Below are 22,271 nucleotides of genomic sequence, written 5' to 3'. Positions count from 1 at the left end.
TTTTAAATCCAAAGCAGAGCCGGAGTTGATACAGCAACGGTTATAGAATCTTTCTTTCCATAATCATTGACATAGTTTTAGAATAAATAATCCATGATAAAAGGTTAGATTAAAATAAACCTACCTCATAGTTATGGAAAATATTATATTTAATTTATTTGTATCAGCTGTCTGAAATTGTGAAATTTGCAGTTTAATAGTTCTTCTTGTTTACATTTAAATGTCAAAGCAAATGTAAACAAACATTGTTAGTGTTCTCATCGCAGTCATGGAGACCAATCAATATTTACTTTTAAAAAGTTCACCTCATAATTTTTAAAGCCAAAGGGGCAAAGCCTACGGTCAGTATCGAAATGTGAATAGTCCTATAATGGTCCTTGGTAGTGTAGCTATATTTTTGTAAAATATAAGTCCAGTTGGTTCAGTAGTTTTTGCACCTATTAGTAACACACATACAGACAGACACCATGAGATTTTTATATAATAGTATAGAAGTATAGAAGTATAGATATAGATAGATAATTTCTTTTCGAATATCAAAATTTTATTTTTCTGTCCGTTAAACAGCCATTCCCCATTCCTTTTCTGTTATTAAACAGAATTTTGAAACGGTAACATAGCCTATACAGCAAGTTTGGTTAGTTATGTTATAACTTAGGTTAGATTAACTTAGCTTAGTTCGATTTTATAATCCAATAAAATAGGCTATTAAATGTTTGCCTAAACAAGGTTCGGCCTACTTCTAAATTAATAGATAATTTAAATGTGTTTGAAGATAACAAAAGGAATAAGTTATGAATCGTGAAGAAGTAAAACAAAAATATTGATAAGCTTATATCGAAAAGAAATCATCGATAATAATGAATGTTCCCTCAGGTAACTGCCAAAGAGTGAGAGACCCAATATAATATAGTAACCTAATCGGGTACTATAGTGTAGGTCTGTCTATCGATAGCGGAACCTAGCCTTGCCCTACGCCAGGGTAATGCAAAGCCTAGCCAATACGGCATAGACTTTTTTCCAAACAGTTAATGGTTTACAGGCTATAGGTTTAAATGTGTCAACCTAAACATTAGGCCTTTATACAACTCACCCAAGGGTTTCTAATATGAAAGTTACACCGCTTGGTAACTTATTTTGTAAGTGCCTTTTACCACACAGCCTAGACAGTTCTTATATAATTATAAGATTCGTCCTTTTGCAATGTTTATGGGAAATGTCGGTAGTCCTAAGCATGTCCTAACTGTGTGACCCTACAGGGGTACAACAGTTTCTTAACTGGGCTACGCTAATATCGATTGGAACTATCAAATTGAAATATTGATTAATAATCGATATTTTAAAATATAATGTCTATTATAAAATTAATCTATCATAACCTAACCTAACTAACCAAACTTGTTGATGGTGAAAAATAAAATCGCAGTTTACTAATCGAATCGATAGTTTCAATCGATATTAGTGTAGCCCAGTTAAGAAACTGTATCCTTGTTTTATTTGGACAACACTTGGAACAAAACACAACAAATACTTTTAAAGATTAGGCCTACAGTATAAAAACTAACTTTAACTTACAAGGGTGCACGGGGATGGCACGGTAGAACGCATAACAATAAACACTCTTTCTTTTATACACTTAAATCCGACTTCAAAACATACGATACTTCGATAAAACCTCAAATTATTTAAAAAAAAACACAGCTTAAAGACTTTGAAACTACAATCGCTGGGGCACGGCAGGGGCAGACAGAAGACAGAAGACAGAACGACAGAACAGTAAACAACTCTTTTGCTTCAATTGTGTGAGAGTCGTTCATTTGAGATCAGCTCAATTTTACGGTTTGCGCATGCGCAGTAGGCTAGTCCAATTCCTGCCCTGAAACGCTCGCCTCAATTCAATTCTCAACTCAATCTCAAACCTCAAACTCAAACCTCAATCTCTAAGTAATGTTTGGTTTTGGTATCGATATTCGATATATCGGACATATCGATATTTTTATATCGATATAAGACTTCCGATATTATCGGAATATCGATATTTTATTTCAGTATTATCGTTAGAATTGATTTTAGCAATTTTTAAAATAATAATGCACTAGCTGTACCCGTACCACGGCCACCTTTCTCCAGGCCGCGGCCTTCGAACTGGCAACGTCGCAAGAGGTGTTGTATTAGCTGTTTTTGTTTGGAAGTAGCTAATGGTATTTGTGTATTTACGAAAGATTGGTTACTGGACCATGACAATATTCGACTGCGCTAAAAATGTACAGATATAGATTTTAATTCATATTGTTTCGGTTTTCAATTCTGTATGTTTCATTTTCAATATTTTAATAAATTTATGTTCATAAATTTAAATAAATAAAGTGCGAATCAACCCTATTGGCGCCTTTCGCCGACTAAGTCGGCGAATTGATGTGTGCGCTCGGCGCCCAATCGCCGACTAGTAGGCTATTGGGACATTTTTTTTCAAACGCTTATTACGCAATGAAAATGATCCAGAAGTGTAATAATTTTGATACCGTTGGAAAGTAGAGATTCTGAACTTTTATTTTCATATATAATCGAACCTCGTAGCACCAACAGATCAATATAAACCTTATTATAATTTGAACAATATTTTGCGCGCGTAAAATTTTCGAGTCGCGGTCGGCAAAATCTCGTAAAACACGTTATCTTGAAATAAATGTACAAGAGTACAAGTCGTAATAATTCTGTCCTAAACACTGGCCTAAACGCCCTAAACAGGAAGTGGCTGGTACCATTGGAAAGAACTTTTTTTTTTGTTTTATTTACTTTACAATCTGTTCTATTATATATTGAACAATAAGTAAATACTATGTAATACGAAAAATTGACTTTGGAAAGAACTTGAGTTGTTCTTTATTTTCGTGTAGAGAACTTTGTCATATGAGGTTAGGAAGTCTGAAATAGTTATTTTTGAAATCAGCTGTTTTGCCAGTAGGCTATTTTGCCCAAAACGCCATGGTTTCTAAATCAGGAATAGAAGCTAAGAAAACGTTCTATCTCTATGTTTTGGTGCCTTTCAGTATTGAGATTCAGGTGACACATTAGTTCTGTTGTAACTAGAAAAACAAGTTGTTTGTTTGCGATCTGCTCGCCGGAATCTAAATACTGCTACATTATTATCTGTGCTAATTTTCATCAGAGGTTAGTGTTTTAGTGTAAAAGAAGTGTATTGACAATAGTGGTGTATGAGTTAGTAGTAGTGGGTAGTAGTATTTATTTATCCATATTACGCCTGGTGAGTATTATTATTTATGTCAAAATTCGTGTTATTGAAATGATGATTGTTTTGAGGTTATGCCATAGGCTATGCCTAAATCATAGCCTAGCCTACAATCGTATGTGTGTCTCACGCCAGAATAATGCTTCTGGAACTTTTATTTGTTTATATTTCTGTATATATATGTATATTTTCTTGTTCAGAAATATATTTCCTATAAATACATGTAATATTTATCATATTATTGTAAAGTACAAAAATTAGACCTAACTTTGAAAAACAAATTTTTGTTTTTGGAAAAACTAAAATTTCGTTTTTGGAAAAACTAAAATTTCGTTTTTTAAGTCATATAAAGGTATAAAAAAGTCACAACTTGGTACAATATGACATTATTCTGAATACATGTATTGTTTTCTAGTAATATAACAATTTTTGTATATAAATTGTATATACATCTGGTTATATTTTTAATGTTTCAAATGTTCGGCGCAAATTCGTAGATTTTCCCCATTTTCCGTATTTTTCCCCATAATTTTGGTAAAAAAATTATATTATTTAAAACAAATCAATCACATTTCCACGTAGGGAAATAAATTTCCTACATTTCATATAGGCTTAGAATGTCTGTAAAAAATTTGGTGTAAAAACGCTAGGCCTCTGCTTTTGAAAATTATTCTGAAAAATTGAAAGATTTTTTATTTTTTTACATTTAGCAAAGAAACCACCAACAGGGATTGCTGAAATTTTATTTTATTCTAAATCTCCTTTCTTTTCTGAACAAAACAAGTATGAATATGACTAGGTTATCAACAATACTTTAGGCACTGCGAATTTTAAAAAAAAACCTGCAAAATGGCCAAAACTGCCAGGGCGCCGAGCAATTTTGCATTAATCAGGCCAGGGCGCTCCTAGGGTCAATGAGCTGATGTCACCTGTCTGCCATGTTATCTTATGGGATGTCTGTCACTGAACAACATCACTTGTGACGTTGCCAATTCTGCCAGGCCGCGGCCTGTAGTTAAAGGCGCCCGTGGCTGTACCCGCGGGCTTTGCCCCGTTTAACTTCATAAGTGAGCTCGTTCGCATGGCTCAATCACGTCCTGGTTGAACCCGCGGGCTTTGCCCCGTTTAACTTCATAAGTGAGCTCGTTCGCATGGCTCAATCACGTCCTGGTTGAAGTTCGTTCGCTACGCTCACTCACTTTTCGGTTAGAGCTCGTTCGCTGCGCTCACTTGCCTTCAGGTTAGCTCGTTCGCTACGCTAACTCGCCTCCAGGTGTTTTTTTTCACTTGATTGTTAAATATTATTGACTCGATTCTACCATTAAATACTTAACCGGTAGATATTACGAATACGATATTGCCTGCCTTTCTTATTATTTATTATTAGGTATGTAAATCGTGTTAAGTTATGCCTGTGTTAATTTTACTAGCCTGGCCCAAACAATTGAATGATTTGTGGCACATCTATGATTTATTTTACACCAAGTAGCCTAATTATTGGGTACAGTCCCGCAAATAACCTGTTTACCTATTTTTTCCTCAAATTATATCCATAACAATTTGTGAATTTCACACTTCAGGAAGTGTGTTTGGGATGGGATAGCCTAACCAGCCTATAAGGCCCAACTTGTGAATTTTCACTACATTCACATTTGATACAGCAATTTTTATGAAGGGTACAGTTTCTTAACTGGGCTACCGGTACGGTACACTAATATTGATTGGAACTATCGTTCGATTACCTACTTAGTAAATCTTCATGCAATTTTTTTCACCATCCATCAGCAAGTTTGGTTGGTTAGGTTAGGTTATGATAGTTTAATTTAATAATAACTTAGATAACTTATATTTTAAAATATTGATTCATAATCAATATTTTCAATTCGATAGGTAGTTTCACTAAGGTAATATTAGCGTAGGCTAGCCCAGTTAAGAAACTGTACCCCTTATGGATAACTTATTGAATAAAATATGTAATTGAACTTAATTACCTAATACTTCATTCGATAATAGGCCTATATCACGAGTTTAACTTATATGGTAGGCCTACTAGAGCGGAGGCTGGTCTATACCCCCCCTCTCCCCCGGTGGGAATTTTTGAAATACCATACATTTTTGTGCTCGTATTGACACGTACTACAGATTTTAGGTGTTTGCCACTTGTGAATTACAGCATGTTCCAGAAAACACGAAAATATCATGATAGTTAGAATATAGTATATATTATGTATCTATACCGTACTTAAAAAAATTGTTTTTCTTTTCCGATTTCGTTTGGCTCTTTTAACCGACCGATTTTCATGATTGAGGTCTCAAATTGAAGGTATTAACGTACAGATTGCACATCAAGCATCGGCATATATTTGTCTACAGTCCCACTCGGCTTATACGTAAACAACATTTTCTCCCCATGTATTTCTTATGGGAGTTAAATTTGGTTTTTCTTTTCCGAGTTCATTTGGCGCTTCTACCCACCCGATTTTCATTATTGAGGTCTCAAATTGAAGGTATGCACGCACAGATTTCACATCAAGCATCAGTGTACTGGGATTTATCGACAGTCCCACTCGGCTTATACGTAAATGAAATTTGACCCCATGTATTTCTAAAGGGAGTTAAAAATTTGTTTTTTTTCTTTTCCGAGTTTCTTTGGCTCTTCTACACGTCCGATCTTCATGATTGAGGTCTTAAATTGGTAGTAGGCCTATGCACACATATATTTAACATCAAGCATCATCGTATATTTATCTACGGTACTTTATTACTCGACCAAAAAACATAGATTTTGATATATTTTTTAATTCGAATTCAATTTAAATTGTACGGTATTTTACCATTTATAATTATATAATATAACCCTATATATTTTAGTCTAAGAACCTTCAGTGAAATACGGCTTCATTTAAGATATTAGTTATTCAAATCGGACGGGTTTCAAGCAAACGCAAGGTAAAGATATGATAATTATTTTAACGCTGCAGTGCAGCATGGGTACTTTAGTATAGATTTTTTAGTTTGATTTGATTTGATTAGTTGATTCCTGTGCGTAGGACGGGCCCACAGCTAGTTAGAATTTGAAAATGCAAGTATGGTGAAGTCATCAGATTGTTCTCACAGTGACATGCAAGCAAATGAAATGAAACGAAGTGAGCAAAGTATTTTGCAAGTACTGTACTTGATGCTTTTGAACAATGCATCGGTCTGCAATGCAATGGTCTGTTTATCAGCTGGAAGACCTGTACCCGAATCGGTAGAAGACAATTTACTCAACGTAGATAATCTAGGGAAAGCTGCATGCAAACAGATTAGTTGAGATAAGAGCTAAAATAAATATTTTTCTGGAGTTTTACTGCTGTCCCAGGAAAGTGATATTAACCTTGAGAAGCTGATGACTTACCCATTAGATCCAGTACCATGGGCATTAGCCACTGCCGATGGATGCCCAACAAAAACAGAAAAGGCCAAACTGCTCCATGCTTTGGAGAACAAGGGTATATAGTAGACGAACCTCCCAAGATTGAAGAATGTATGTATGTAATTGACGGTATGGCTTACTTTTAGGTTCTTACTAATATTCCAAAAATCTCTGGTGAACTAGCACAGATTGCCTTCAGCCGTTTTCCGAAATTCAGCAGGATATACTTTATTACGGATACCTATTTAGATGTAGCCTATCTATTAAAAACATTGAAAGAGAGAAGGGGATTTGGAGAACCGTTTTTAATGAGAGGTCCAAAATCAAGATCCCACGGGATCGGGAAAAAATTGTAGCTAATGGTAAAAATAAGGAACAACGGGTTAACCTGTTAAATAATGAATGGTCTCAGCACAAATATGCATAAATTCAAACAAGCTTCAATACACGTTTCTAGGGTATTGTAAGGTTCTTTTTGGTGAAATTTTGAAATTCACCCCCCACCCACAAACGGGATTGCTGAGAGTAACTTAACTTTTTTTAAATGGCAACCCATATCAATCAGCACATTATTTCAAAGAGATTTAAAAAATAAAATTATTGTCGCAAATCCGATTTTGATATGAGGAAAACTAAGTTTTAGACGTTAATTTTACTGGAACCCTACATTCCAGTAAAATTTACGTCTAAAGTTTCTCAATAAAATTTATTTAATTTAAATAGAATCTCTTAAAATCTCTTTCCTAGAGGTACTCGTTACATCTGTCGGGAAAATTGGGAAAGTCGGGAATTAGTATTGAATTTTAAAATGGTCTTGAAAAGTCGGGATTTAGTATTAAATTTGATTTCAAAGTCGGGAATTTTTATGATTTTGCCGCGATCGTCGTCTTCCGTTTACGTAACCGCGAAAGCCAATGATGATTGTCCTCACGGCCTCGGGAAATGTTCACGATTTTGCCGCGATAGTGGACGACGACGATGACGTTTCCGAAACCACGGGAGACGACGATGACCTTTCCGTGACCACGGGAGACGACGATGACCTTTCCTCGATTGCGGGAGATGACGATGACGTTTCCGTGACCGCAGGAGATGACGATAACGTTACCGTGACCGCGGAAGACGACGATGATGTCTACACGGCCGCGGGAAATGTTCATGATTTTGCCGTGATCGCGGACGTCGACGATAACGTTTCCGTGACCGCGGGAGATGACGGTAATGTCTAAACAGCCGCGGGAAATGTTCATGACTTTGCCGCAAAACAAAGGCGACGACGATGACGTTTCCGTGACCGCGGGAGATGACGATGATGTCTAAACGGCCGTGGGAAATGTTCATGATTTTGCCGTGATTGCGGACGTCGACCATAACGTTTCCGTGACCGCGGACGTCGACCATAACGTTTCCGTGACCGCGGGAGATGACGATGACGTTTCCGTGACCGCGGGAGATAACGATGGCGTTTCCGTGACCGCGGGAGATAACGATGGCGTTTCCGTGACCGCGGGAGATGTCGATGACGTTTCCGTGACCGCGGGAGGCGACGATGATATCTGCTCGGCCGCGGGAGATGTTCATGATTTTGCCGTGATTGCAGACGTCGACGATAACGTTTTCGTGACCGCGGGAGATGACGATGACGTTTCCGTGACCGCGTGAGATGTCGATGACAATTCCGTGACCGCGGGTCTACACGGCCGCGGGAAATGTTCATGATTTTGCCGCGATCGCGGACGACGACGATGACGTTTCCGTGCCCGCGTGAGATGACGATGAGGTTTCCGTGACCGCGGGTCTAAACAGCCGCGGGAAATGTTCATGATTTTGCCGCGATCGCGGACGACGACGATGACGTTTCCGTGACCGCGGGAGATGACGATAAAGCTTCCGTGACCGTGGGAGACGACGAAGATGTATACACGGCCGCGGGAAATGTTCATGATTTTGTCGTGATCGCGGACGAAGACGATCACGTTTCTGTAATCGCTGCAGTCAATGATGATGTCTAAATGTAAGGTACGCGGAAGATTTCATGATAAAAAAAACCAAATTTGCTAGTTAGAACTTTTTATTGCTGCATTATTTCTTTACTTTAAACACCACATTATCATAATACTACTTTATGACAAAGACAAAGAGTTGGTGTAGTATTATTTAGAAAATTTGGTTAAGCTATAAAAATTGTATCGATATCAAGAATCGAGAATCGATACATTATGGTTTCAACACCCACTAATTGTGGAAAAAACTAGTCTTGAAAAATCTGGAATTTGTCTTGAAAAGTCTGGAATTAGTCTTGAATTTTATAATGGAAATAAACTAGACACCCTGAAATGTTATTTAAATAGATTTAATTGAAAATCAATTCAGTTTCAGGCCAATTTGAAATCCTCATTGCCTGCAGGTTTGCTGCAGCGGAGGTATTTTATTAACTTTTTTATTTTCATTTGAAGCCTTTGAATACATACTGAAGAAGTTTATAAAAAAATATTGCACCAGTAATTAACACAGGCTACCCTTTTGTAATTGAAATAAAACAGTTTTTAAATTTAACAGTTTTTCTTTATTTCCGGAATACGCTGTAATTTAAAAGAAGCAAACAACTGAATTCTTAATCTGGTAGTTAATACCAACAAAAAAAAGTATAAGTCATAAATTCCCACAGGGGGGGAGGGTTTCATATTGGTGGCTCATGGTCTATACCTACGGTAGGCTATTGATTAAACTTAAGGCTGTCTCATTAAGCTATACGCTGTTAATTCTTCTTTAACTTCATGAATTTCATCAGAGGGATTAAAGTTCCAGTTCGGGCAGACTAAACCACTGAGGTCCTGACCACCACATTTGACAGTAGCAAAGTTAGGTACTTGTGTGAACCTACCAATAAGTTTAACCATATCACTAATTACACTTAGTGCCCGCGCTTGTAAAAATCAATAAACAACACTGTTTCGGGCAAATCGGGCTGCACTGCGTAATACCCATATGGTCACGAGATAAAGGACAATTTAATGCACACGTCAGTATCATGGTCATATACCCGGAACGCACGAGGGTCATACAAAAAGGGCTTAAAATGACAAACTGCGCACGCCAAAATCTATTGATGGCCGTTTTGTGGAAAAATACGGCTGCACTGCGTATTACCCATATGGTCACGAGATATAGGACAATTTAATGCACGTGTCAGTATCATGGTCATATACCAGCAACACAGGAGGGTCATACAAAATGGGCTTAAAATAACAAACTGCGCATACCGAAATCTATTGGTGGCTGTTTTACGGAAAGATACGGCCGCACTGCATAATACCCAAATGGTCACCAGGTAGAGGACATCTTAAAGGCCCGTTTTGCCAGAAGCGTCTGGTGCGTCTATCGCTCGGGGCTATTTTGCCAGAAACATCTGTTAACTTACTTGCGATTATTGAATCAGTGAGAGGTCAACTAACTTTGGTGGCAAAAGGAGTACTGTTTCTGATATGAGGCTGTAAAAAGAAAATATTGAAGTATTTATTAATAGCCTAGCTGAGTTATGATTTTTAAACAGTTGTTAAAAACACGTTGAAATTCCAGAAATGTTATAAAATTGTAGTGGGAGTTTTTTGGGGGTGAAGGGGTGTTAATTTCGGAAAACACCCCAACAGATTTGATGGAAAATTTTATTCCTGACCAGGGCCGCCCTGAGGGTCATCTTATCTTATCTTATCTAACAGGGGCAGGTCGAGACCTTAAAGCACTTCATCCGAAATCGAATTATTGCACACACCAGATACTTAATTGCTTTCTTGTTGACCTACAAGTTGAGGCGCCCAATGAATGCCTGTAGCTTCCCAATTAGTTCATCCTCAGGAAGAAATCTACCTCTAGCCATATTTCCAAGAGTTATCGATCTAGCGTCAGAGAGCTTATTACAATCAAAGAGTAAGTGATCAGCTGTCTCTTCTGACCTATCACAGTACCTACAGATCGGTTCACCATCATATAAGCCCATCCGTTGTAGATGTTTCCTGAATCTTCCATGACCAGTTATCAGTTCAACAATTAATTTAATTCTTCGTCTGTCTAGTCTCAAGAGGTCACAGGCAACCTTTTTGGAAGGCCTAAACAGAGTAAGCTTGCTGACTCCTAAGAAGGGGAACATCGACCCAGCGTTTGCGATGCTTTTCCTTGGCCCATGACGCAATCGCAGAACATACACTGTTTCGTGAGATGCCACAGAAGGGTTGCGGGCCTAACAATGATGTCGCAGAGGCAGTGTTTGCCAATCTGTCTGCAGCTTCATTTCCTTTAATGCCTGAGTGTCCTGGTACCCAGCAAAGCGTAAGGTCATTTCTCCTACCCAACTCAGACACAGAAGCAAGACAATCCCACACGAGCCTGGAGTTGAATTCGTAAGAGTTTAATGCTTTTAAGGTCGCTTGACTATCAGTAAAGATATTGATTGTTTTGTCCCTGATATCTTTGTTAAGATGTTCTTGAGCACAAACTAGAATGGCAGTGACCTCCGCTTGAAAGACAGTTGGGTACACCCCCATTGGAAGACAAATGCCAGTGCCTCCATTCATCCAATGCACACCTGCTCCAGTGCCCCCATTTTTGATCTTAGAACCATCAGTATAGCATTCTAAGTCACCTGTGGGTATAGGTCCTTTTCCGCCAGACCAATCCTTCCTATCTGGTATTAGTACTTTGAAAGGCTTTCCAAAGGAGTATTTTTTGGACATGTGATCTGAAGGTAAGTCCAATTCATAATTATGTACCACCTGAACAATTTTAGAGTGCCCTTTATTGTTCCCTGAGGCTATCCATAAGTTTTCGCATCTAAGGCGTTGGGCTGTTTTACTTGCTACCACCTTAATATAAATGTCAATAGGTAGCATGTCAAGCAGACAGTCAAGTGCCGCTCCAGGACAGCTACTTACTGCCCCAGTTATCATAATAAGAGCAAGCCTCTGAACTCCTGCTAAGGCTTTAACAGCTATAGTTGATTCCATCTTTGGCCACCACACAAGCGAACCATATGTAAGGGCGGGTCGAACAACAGATACATACAGCCAGTGCATAAGTTTGGGCTGTAACCCCCATGTGCCACTTACCATCCGCCTGCATGCCATAAGGGACCATTTGCCACGCTCAATGACTTTTTGAAGGTGTGGTCCCCAGTGAAGTGATCTATCCAAAATTACACCAAGATACTTCACCTGATTCTGCAGCTCTATTACAGTACTCTGCAGTCTTAGTGGGCCGATCCCATCCAGTTTCCTCCTTCTTGTGAAGGGTACCATAACAACTTTCCTGGGATTTATAGAGAGCCCAACTTCCTGGCACCAACGGTCCACTACCCTTAAAGCTCTATTCATAAGGTCAGTTATGGTTCCGTGGAACTTTCCAACCACAAGGATTGCAACATTATCAGCATAACCTAAGGCGAAAACCCCACTTTCGTTGAGGGTCCTTATAAGGTCGTCTGCTACCAAATTCCAAAGTAGAGGAGAAAGAACCCCCCCCCCTGAGGACATCCTCGAGTAGTTCTTGCCTCGATCGTATCATTGTGGAGTGAGAGCCTAACCTTCCTACTGAGAAGCAAGGATTCAATCCATCTACATATTATACCGTGAAAACCTCTTGCTCTCACCGCATTAAGAATCGCTGGAGTACCAGTATTGTCAAAAGCACCTTGAATATCGAGAAAGGCACCCAGGGCCACTTCACTGCTCTCTAGAGCTTTCTCAATCTTGCTTACAAGTTGGTGCAACGCAGTCTCGCATGATCTTCCTGAGACATAAGCATGCTGATTAATATGTAAAGGATTTGTCCTAAGAGCTGTATCCATCATATATCTTGAGACCAACTTTTCTAGGATCTTAAGAAATAAAGAAGATAGAGAAATGGGTCTGAATGACTTAGGGTCAGTGTAACTATCCCTTCCTGGTTTAGGAATAAATGCGATACGCGAATTACACCACCCTAAGGGAATGTGTCCTAAGGCTAAGCTGGCTCTGAAAAGTTTACAGAGTGGGTGTATAATTGTATCAAGACCCTCCTGCAAACAAACAGGCCTTACCCCATCAGGACCCGGCGATTTGAAGGGTCGTAATAAGCCAACAGCCCATCTTACCTTGCTGAAGGTGACTATGCGGCAAGCAGTGCTCCACATAGAATGAGTGGCACGACGGCCCAGGTTAGGCCGCTCTGGACTCACCTCCTCCTGCTGCACTTCAGAAACAATACAACCAGGGAAATGAGTTTTTACCATAACCTTTAGTATTTCGGTAGGTTCAAAAGCCATTACACCATCCGGTCCCTCAACGGCACCCAAAGTAACATGCCTGTCTCTAACAAGTACCTTATGTATTCTAGAAGTATCCTTGATACTCTCTAAATTTCCACAAAAATTTTTCCATGAAAGCCTATTGGCCTTACGTACTGCATGGTTATATTCTGTGAGAGTTGTATGGTATATATCCCAATTATTGGTTATCTTTGCTCGCCTAAATTGGGCCCTTACTCTCTTCCTAAGAGAGGCAAGTTCAGGACCCCACCAACTAGCCCTGTTACTCTTTCCCTTGCTCAAAGGACAATTATCCTCAAAGGATGTAACTATGCACCTAGTTAGACGATCTGCCGCCTCGTCAAGCGCATCAACTGTGTTTATAGGAGATGTGTTAAGGTTCGAGGCAATTCTGCCCCGAAGGTCCGCTCTGAAGGATGCCCAGTCGGTTTTAACTGGGCTCCTGAATAAGCGAACCTCGCCGCAGAAATTCCCCAACCCGAAGACAATGTGCCTATGATCAGACAGGGATGGCTCAAGGGACACTGACCAGTCAATAATCCTGTCAGCCATACCTGCCGAACACAGGGTAAGATCAATTACTGATTGGCCTATCCTGCTTAAAAAAGTTGGTTCTGAGCCTACATTTGCAACAAGTAGGCCGCAGGAAGCTATGTATTCTAGAAGTGACCTACCTCGGTTGTTAGTGTCCCTGCATCCCCAGGCCGTATTATGGGCATTGGAGTCGCAGCCTATCACGAGTTCGGATCCAGACTCGTGTGCGAGGTCGACCAATCTTCTGACCTCGGCCGATGGGAACAGTCCATCGTCGCCCTGTGGCATGTAAACAGAGGCCAGCAGCAGTTTTATGTTGGATTTAGTACATACAGTCTTAATTACTGTTACGTCCCTCGAACAAAGCTCTAGAACTGGATTACATTTTAGCCCCTCTTTAACCCAAATGCAAGTTCTAGGGTGTGGTACAGATGCAGAGAAGATACTACCCTTTATAGTTCCCATCCCCGCAATTCTAAAATTATTGATCCAGGGTTCCTGATTCAAGGCATAATCTAAGGACTGCTTAACCGTGCTCAGACAGAACACAGCCGTGGCAGCCTTACTGTGTTGTAGGTTCGCTTGAAGGACCTGAGTCATCAGAGGGAGCACCAGAGATAACTCTGAGCTGTATTTTCCCCAGACCCAGATAGATAATCCAGCCACGATCTTTCAGAACCTGCGCATTCATTTCATCAATAGCAAGAACAAGAATCTGATGATCATCCTTCCTCTTCCCACCAATGACGCGCCAGTCCTTTGTCGTGACACCAGGATTTTGCCGCTCAATCTGAACAAACACTTTAGAGGCTTCGACCTTGGCCAAGCGCCTGTCAGTGCGTAGGAGCACTTTGGTCGTGCGCAACAGATCCTTATAGTCTGCTACAATGACCTCCATACTCCCCTCACTTCCCAGCGCCAGCTTCGGTGCCACCCTCTTTAGCCAGTCAGTTGTTTCAGAATTACCACAAGTTACGACAAGAGGGTCATAGACACCCGGGGCGAGATTTGAATTTTCTTCCCCTCCCCAAAAAAATCAATAGAAAATCAGCGTCAATAGACCCAACATCCAATATATCGATATCAAACGTTTTGCAAGTAACTTATTTTTTATAAACGTAACAACTACACTGAACTAAATTACTAAAACGTTGAATTTACGACTCACAACGGACATCACGAAACGACTATGAGTTGATGTAAAGCTGGATTTTCCTAGGCGCGGAAAGAGGAACGCGGAGAGCGGGACTCCTCTTGTCTTAGGTAATTTAATGTTACTGTTTTCCTAGAAGCGGAGCGGAATGCCATGTTAATCGCTTTTCCGCGCTCCTCTTCCGCGTCTAGGAAAACCCGGCATAAGAGTTTGAGCTTTGAGGTTAGAAACAAACAAGCAATTGTAGGTGGGCGAATACGCAGTGGAGTCTTGGACTCGCGGTATCAGAGCCGTCTTTATAAAATGTGAGGCCTGTGGCAATACATAATTGCGAGGCCTTATTTAACTACGCTCACCGGGTTTGGGGGTATGGAGTACCCCCCAGCGGTAAGGGGGGTCCGGGTAAAATTATACTTGCAAAGTCGTCATTTTAAGCACTTTGACGAAAAAATGAATCTTTTACACTCTGAAAATGTGCGTCAAATATTATTGCTAATTGGACATATTATTGTTCGATCTCCATTGTCCATCCTCAAAAATCGGTCCGTACACTTTCCTCAAAATCTTGTTCTCAAATACAATAGCTTTCCTTTCTGATTTCTTGCTTAAGATCCAATTTTCTGAACCATACAGGAGAACTGGTCTGATGATTGTCTTATAAATCCTGAGTTTGGTGGTGTGGGATATTATTTTTGAAGTTAGTAACTTGTGACAGGCCGAAAAACTTTTTTGTGCTAGGTTTAATCTATTTTGTATTTCTAGCTCTTCATCATTATCGCTAGTGAGGATGACTCCCAAATACTTGAAATTTGTTACTATCTTAAATTTATACTCTTCAATTTCAATGTAGTTGTTATTTTGGTATCTTGGTTGGTCATCATCTTGTTTTCTTCCACATGTCATAAACTTGGTTTTCTCTTCATTTATGTATAGTCCCATTTTTCTTGTATGTTCAATAAGCATTTTTGTTACATCTTTCATTTCTTCTATATTATGTGTAATTAATACTATGTCATCTGCAAAAGCTAGCAAGTTTATGTTTGTTCCTATCTTAATCCCTACTTCTGTCTTTCTTATCTCCTGAAGGGCTGTTTCTATGGCTAAATTGAACAGCAATGGAGATACCCCGTCTCCCTGCCTCACACCCGTGTTCACCTCAAAGTCTTCCGATACGTCTCCATTTACTCTAACTTTGCACTTAGAACCTAAAACACTCAATTTTGCTAGTTCTATAAGTTTTTTTGGTATACCTAGATGCTCCATGTTTATCCACAACTTCTTTCTATTTATGGAGTCATAAGCCTTTGAAAAATCAATGAAGAGGCAACAGAATGATTTGTTGAATTCATATTACTTTGCTATTGACTCTTTAAGAATGTAGATTTGATCCGTCGTTGATCTGCCTCTGCTGAATCCTGCTTGATGCTCTCCAACAATATCTGTTGTGTATTCCTCTAGTCTTCTCTGAACTATTTTGGAAAGTATTTTGTAGGTGACATTTAGGAGAGATATGCCTCTGTAGTTATTGCAGTCTTTTTTGTCTCCTTTTTTGTGAATTGGTACAACTAGGGCTTCCTTCCATTCCTTGGGTATTGTTTCTTCTCTCCAGACCTTGAGTATTAGTTTGTGGATTCTTTCTGCTAGACAAAAGCCACCTGCTTTTAAAATCTCTGCAGTTATACCATCCTCTCCTGGGGCTTTATTATTTTTTAAGCTCTTGATTGCTTCTTCTATTTCTTGTATGGGTGGTTCTGGAATCCAGGGGTGTACGGTCTGATAGACTTCTTCCTGTTCTTCCTCTTCCTGCTGCAGGTCACCATTTAGTAGCTCTTTAAAATATTCTCGCCAAACTCTCAGTCCGTCTTCCTTTTGGATTACAACTTGTCCCATTTTATTTTTGATCCCCACAGGTGAAGGTGTGTATCCTTTTTTGAAAAATCTTAATGCACGATAAAATTCTCTTGAGTTGTTTGCTGTTCGATCTTGTTCTGCTTTTTCCAGAATATTATTGATCCATTCTCGTTTTTTCTTTCTTAATAGTTTAACTGTTTCCTTGCTTTGCTCTTGGTAGCTATCTCAATCTATATCTTGTTTGTTTCTTAGCCAAATTCCCTTTGCTTGTCTTCTTTTCAAAAATGCCTCTTTGCATTCTTTATCAAACCAAGGTTTATTGTTTTTTCTTTCTTTTTTGCCACAAACTTCTTTGGTACATTCTCGTACGGTCTTCTTTATATTTTCCCATCTCTTTTCTATTGAATCCTCCACTTCTGCCTCTTGCTCCACTGTGTCTAAGGCTTGGAAACGGCATGACAATTTAAGCTTAAATTCGGTCCGGATTCTTTTATCTCTAAGTCTATCAATATCTATATTTTCTACTGATGGTACTCCTTTCCTCTTCTCTATTTGTATTCTTTGGTATAATTTGACTAGAACTAGGCTGTGGTCTGACCCACACTCTGCTTTTCTTATGCTACGTACGTTTTGTACTTGACTAGAATGTCTACAGTCTATCAATATGTGATCTATTTGATTTTTTACCTGACCATTTGGTGAGATCCATGTAGTTTTGTGGATGCCTTTTCTCGGGAAATATGTGCTCATAACTTTCAGGTTGCAAGCAGTAGCTAGGCTTAGTAGCCTTACTCCATTATCATTGCTGTCTGTGTGTAAACCATTTAGTCCTGCAACTTCCTTCCATATTTGTTCTCTGCCTATATTTGCGTTAAAATCTCCCATCAGTAATTTTGTGTCATATCCTGATAACTTTCCCCACTCTTCTTCTAACAGCTCATAAAAAGCGTCTTTGACGTCATCGTCTGTGTCCTCTGTAGGAGCGTAGGCACTCATTATTGATATATTCTTGAATCTACCTTTAAACCTAATATTGCACAGTCTCTCGCCTAGGGCTTCAAAACTTATCACAGCACTTGCTATCTTTTTGCTTACAGCAAAGCCTACTCCTCTTTGGTACCTTCCTTCATCATTTCCACTGTAGTAGATTACATAGTCTTTGGTGTTCAGCTTTCCTGCCAACGGCCAACGAGTTTCTTGTAGTGCCACCAAATCCATTTTATATATACCAAGTTCTTCTGAGAGAATGTCGATTGCGCCGGGTACTGCTAATGTTCTTGTATTCCATGTGCCTAATCTCATTGTCATTTGTGATCGCCATTGTCGATTCCTTTTATTCCGTCCATTCTCCGAGGCTTTGTGTTGGTGTTTCTGAACTTTGTTGTTTTCCGAGGTGAGTTGTTGGCCCGACGCTCAACCCCCACATATCCTTGGAGGACCGGGTTCGGGTTGTCTGACTTTAGCCTACCTTATCAGTGCCAAGCCCACCGAAAAGGCGTTTCCCCCCCTACACTACGGGGAAGTACCAGCGCAACCCTTGCTAATACCTTCGCTTCCACACCACTGGTGCTGGCAGTATAGTGCTTCCACTACTTGGCAGAAAAGGGGCTCTGCTTGGTATTAGCCATCGTTATGGGGGATTTTATGGGGTAAAAATTGGTTTTTCTAACTTTTGACCCTCAAAACACATAATTTTCCAATTTTTCTCTAAACCTTCTTAAAGAGCTTAAAAAACAAACAATTCAGTATATCAAAATATTTTTGTACGGTTATTGGTTACGGAGAAAACTAAAAAAATGGTAAATTAAAAATTCCCATGTTATTCTTATGGAGAATATTGTAAAATGTTGTAGTTTGCTTGTTTATGGATATCTTTTGATCAAATTTGGCAAATATATTCATTTAATACCAAGCAATAATTATTTTACTTAAAACACACACTTTATTAGATTCCTTGTAGCAGCAAACCTAGGTACTCGTTAAACCTAATGTTATTTAAATACAGTAGACTCCCTCTTACCGGACTCCTTGGGACTGAGGCCAGTCCGGATAACGGTTTTTCCGGTTAAGCCGACATTCCCAAAAACTCATTAAAATGGACCGTTTACGGTGATATTCTACTTAAATTTAGGAGAGCATTGTATTTAGACATGTGATCACTGGTATCAAATCTTTCCCACGGGAACAGTCGTTACAGTACCACCCACTTCCTGCCGATCTAGTCCGGTTAAACCAATGTGCCGATAATAATTGTCCGGTTAAAGAGATGTCATTTCCGTCGACTGTAGCCCGGTTAAACCAATGTCCGGTTAAAAGGTGTCCGGATGAGAGGGAGTCTACTGTAGATCAATTGAAAATCAATTTAGCCAAATGGAAATTTGCTTAGACGGCAGGTTTGCTGCGGCGGGGGTATTTATAATTACAACTGGAGTCGAAATTTACTTGTTCATTAATCAGCTTATTTCTATTTTTACATTTTTCCGTATAAATATACAATTCTTCCCAAGCATTCATTACATATCCTTTTTTACAATCCTTCAAAATACATAGATTATCCTCCGATTTTCCTATTGAGTGTTCATTTTGTAACAGATGTTGTGCGACATTTGATCTTTCCGGTTTATTGTTCCTCCATGCAGATATGTGGTTTTTGAAGCGGTTGACGAAGTTCACAGTCTGTCCAATGTAGAAGTTTTCACAATCGTTACAATTGATTTCATAGATGCCCAAAGCGTCGAATTTGTTACAATCTTCTATTTTTGGATGCAGTATTTTACTCAAGGTTTTCTGAGTCCTGTAGGCTATTGAAACTCCGTATTTCTTGAATCTGTTAGCCAATAGGATAAACGTAGGGACGCCATTCAAGATTCTTTTGTCATTCGCCTATTGGGTCCGATGATGATTGGAGTGTCCAATTGAAATCGATCACCACTTACCATCTTTTTTGTATATTTACCGTCTTGTTAGTAACAGTATAAGCTTAAATATATGTTTTAAGTGTTATAAGACGTTCTTTATTTACTTTCCATAAACTTACACTAATTGCAGTTTTTTTATGTTGATCAGAAAAAAATCTAGAGTTAAGTTTGGTCAATGGGATGCTTTTACTTTACACTAATTTTGTTCAACCTTAACAAAAGGAGTATAAACTTAGAAATATTAACTGGGTAGGGATGCTAATTTAGTGGCTTTGACTAAGAACTAAACCTACCTCAACACACCTTTATTTGCTTTTTCAGTCAGTTTAAAGACAATTCCCAAAATTCCTATCAGGGAAGCCTTTTTATCACCATTAACCACAAGACCCAAGCTACCTTAATAAGCCAGTATTTATTCACAAACAATTAAATATGTTTGATGCCTTTAGCAGAGTTAAACCTATGGAGTGATTCAAATTACTTATTGAAAATCACATCAACAAATAAATGTCCTGGAATTTTCCAGTACAGTGGCTAGCATGGATATTATTTTTACCCTGAAACTAAGACATTTCTAACAATTTAGAGGAAATCATGGCAGACCATTTAGTGACACCTCATTTTGAAGTGTTTACAAAAACTTAAAGAATGGTGAAAACCAGAGTTCGCTATCTCTTCTCTATCCAAAATGGTAGCCAATATTACAATTACGAACCAATTTTACCATTGATTTTCCACAACATTTGACGGGCTACCATTTTGGTCAGAGAAGAGATAGCGACCTCTAGTTTTCACCATTCTTTAAGTTTTTGTAAACACTTTAAAATGAGGTGTCACTTGAAGGGGGTTCACATTTAAAATATTTGAGTTACCCCCCAAATCCCCCCTTTTGGGGGACACTCAAAAATTTCAAAATCATGAAAAGAAACTTCCTGCTAAGATTGCACGACCCCCAAAAGGATATCTCTGTATATTTACTTGGAAAAATATTAGATGGGGGGGTCTTGACTTTTTATTCACCCTGTAGATAAGTCTTAAATTAACTTTAGAGTGATTCTTTGATTGAGGTCTAGATGTTTATGTTTTCGTTCTTTATTCTTTTACAGGGTTGGTACTAAATTTGGTAAATAAAACTCCCTGACTTTTCCAGGTTTTCCAGACTGATATTATACTTTTTCCAGCTATACCGTAAGTTGATATCGACTAATCAAAATCAAGAAATATTAGAAAAAATTTAAATATTTAACTTGTTTAATCGCTCCCAAATACAAAACTTGTTTCAATATACCTATCGATTCCTCCCCCGTACTCATAACTAACTATCAATATAAAAATGTGCATCAGTGCTTATGTCGTTCTTTTTGACATTAGTCATCACCCTGACAAAAACCTGTTTAGAGCAAAACGTAGCATATCTGTAAAAAAGTAGTCTTTCAGGAGAAATTCCAGAATTTTTTCATAATTCCTTGACTTTTCTAGGCCAACAAAATTCCCTAACTTTTCCATGTTTTCAAGGTTTTCCCTGACCGTACCAACCCTGTTTTATTACAAGTTTTAGTTTAGCTTGATTTTGAACAAGGAGTTATCTAGTAATATACATATTATTTCTGTTACAGGAATGGAGACTCCAACAAAAAATTATGTTGGTGAATTGCAAGAACATTGCCAAACAGCTCATATTGGTTTACCAGAATATTTGGATCAAACAGAAGGAAATATTTTTAAGTTTACTTGCAGGTTGCAAGATTCCGTTTGCTATGGCACTGGTAACTCAAAAAAGTTTGCTAAACAAAATGCAGCTAAAGAAATGTTAAAAACAATTAAGGATAAAAACATGTCATGTACTTTAACTGTAAAAAATCAAGAAAATGTAAATACAAATTCGATTTCTAAACTAAATGAGTTTTGCTCTAAAGGATCTAAAAATGCCCCATTGTATGCTGAGCTACCGAAACAAGGTGACCTTTTTGTATTTGAATGTACTGTAGAAGAATTCTCAGCAACTGGTCAAGGTCGTTCGAAGAAAGAGGCCAAAGAAATGGCAGCATTCAAAGTTGCTGAACATTTTGATGTTCACAAATGGCATAATGACCTAATCAAGTCTAAGGAGCGGGCAAAAGAAATAATGTCTCCAGTACAAGAACTATCCATGTTATGCCAAAAAAAGGATCTTGCTTCTCCAGTGTATGAAGCTAAAGAGAAGAAAGAAGTGAATATGTTATTCCAAGCAACATGTTCTATTGGCGAATTGAAGGTTGAAAGTGGATGGTCACATTCTAAGAAGGCAGCAAAAGTTGAGGCAGCAAAATTAATGCTGCATACTTTGAAGACTTGGACTCCTCATGGTTCTCCAGCAAATGGAGATGTGAAACCTAATGTGAAAAGAAAGTCAAATGAATCTGACTGTGAAATCACCCCTGAGAAAAAACCAGTTCTTGAACTATTAGACTAGTATTAGATTAAGATCTTGTTACTCTACTGTTTTTATTATTTTGTATCTGAATGGTTAAACATTTGTTTATTTTTGTTTTATACACCATTGGCATTTTGTAAGTTTTTTGTAAGAGAACTTTCCAAACACTGGTCTTGCTACTGAGTGAAAATTTAAAATAGTACGTTTTCATGTCCCTGGCCTTTTACTTCGTAGATACTGGATTTGTAGTTTATTATTATGTGTTTTGATATTTTTTGGGACGGGGGCAACATGTTACACACATTTATTTGGTTTTAAATAGGTTCTAGGTATTTTTTTTGTATTTTTAAAGTCTCAAAATTCACGACCATGACGTGTCCCTAGGGTACATTTTCCAACTTTCACGCTGTTTTTAGACTAATTATTCATTCCGAAATAT

At 38.5% G+C, this 22,271-nt stretch overlaps 1 protein-coding gene across 1 annotated transcript; it reads left to right on the top strand.

Annotated features, from left to right (window-relative positions):
• The first annotated feature begins 4,602 nt into the window (after nt 1-4,602).
• LOC128982854 (uncharacterized) lies at nt 4,603-21,958 on the top strand. Its single transcript, XM_054401894.1, has 2 exons — nt 4,603-4,637; nt 21,036-21,958. Exon 2 carries the CDS (start codon nt 21,038-21,040, stop codon nt 21,869-21,871), a length of 834 nt encoding a protein of 277 aa, XP_054257869.1. The 5' UTR covers nt 4,603-4,637; nt 21,036-21,037; the 3' UTR covers nt 21,872-21,958.
• Nucleotides 21,959-22,271: the final 313 nt, after the last annotated feature.

The sequence above is a fragment of the Macrosteles quadrilineatus genome, unplaced genomic scaffold (assembly GCF_028750875.1).
Source record: "Macrosteles quadrilineatus isolate MER2022 unplaced genomic scaffold, UCM_ALF_1.0 Scaffold_1__1_contigs__length_201487025, whole genome shotgun sequence".
Lineage (NCBI taxonomy): Eukaryota > Metazoa > Arthropoda > Insecta > Hemiptera > Cicadellidae > Macrosteles > Macrosteles quadrilineatus.
The sequence above is the reverse complement of the archived record's forward strand: the minus strand, read 5'-3'. Positions and strand labels throughout refer to the sequence as shown.

Coding starts and splice junctions, on each gene's coding strand:
- LOC128982854 (XM_054401894.1), top strand. CDS start 21,038: ATGGAGACTCCAACAAAAAATTATGTTGGTGAATTGCAAGAACATTGC.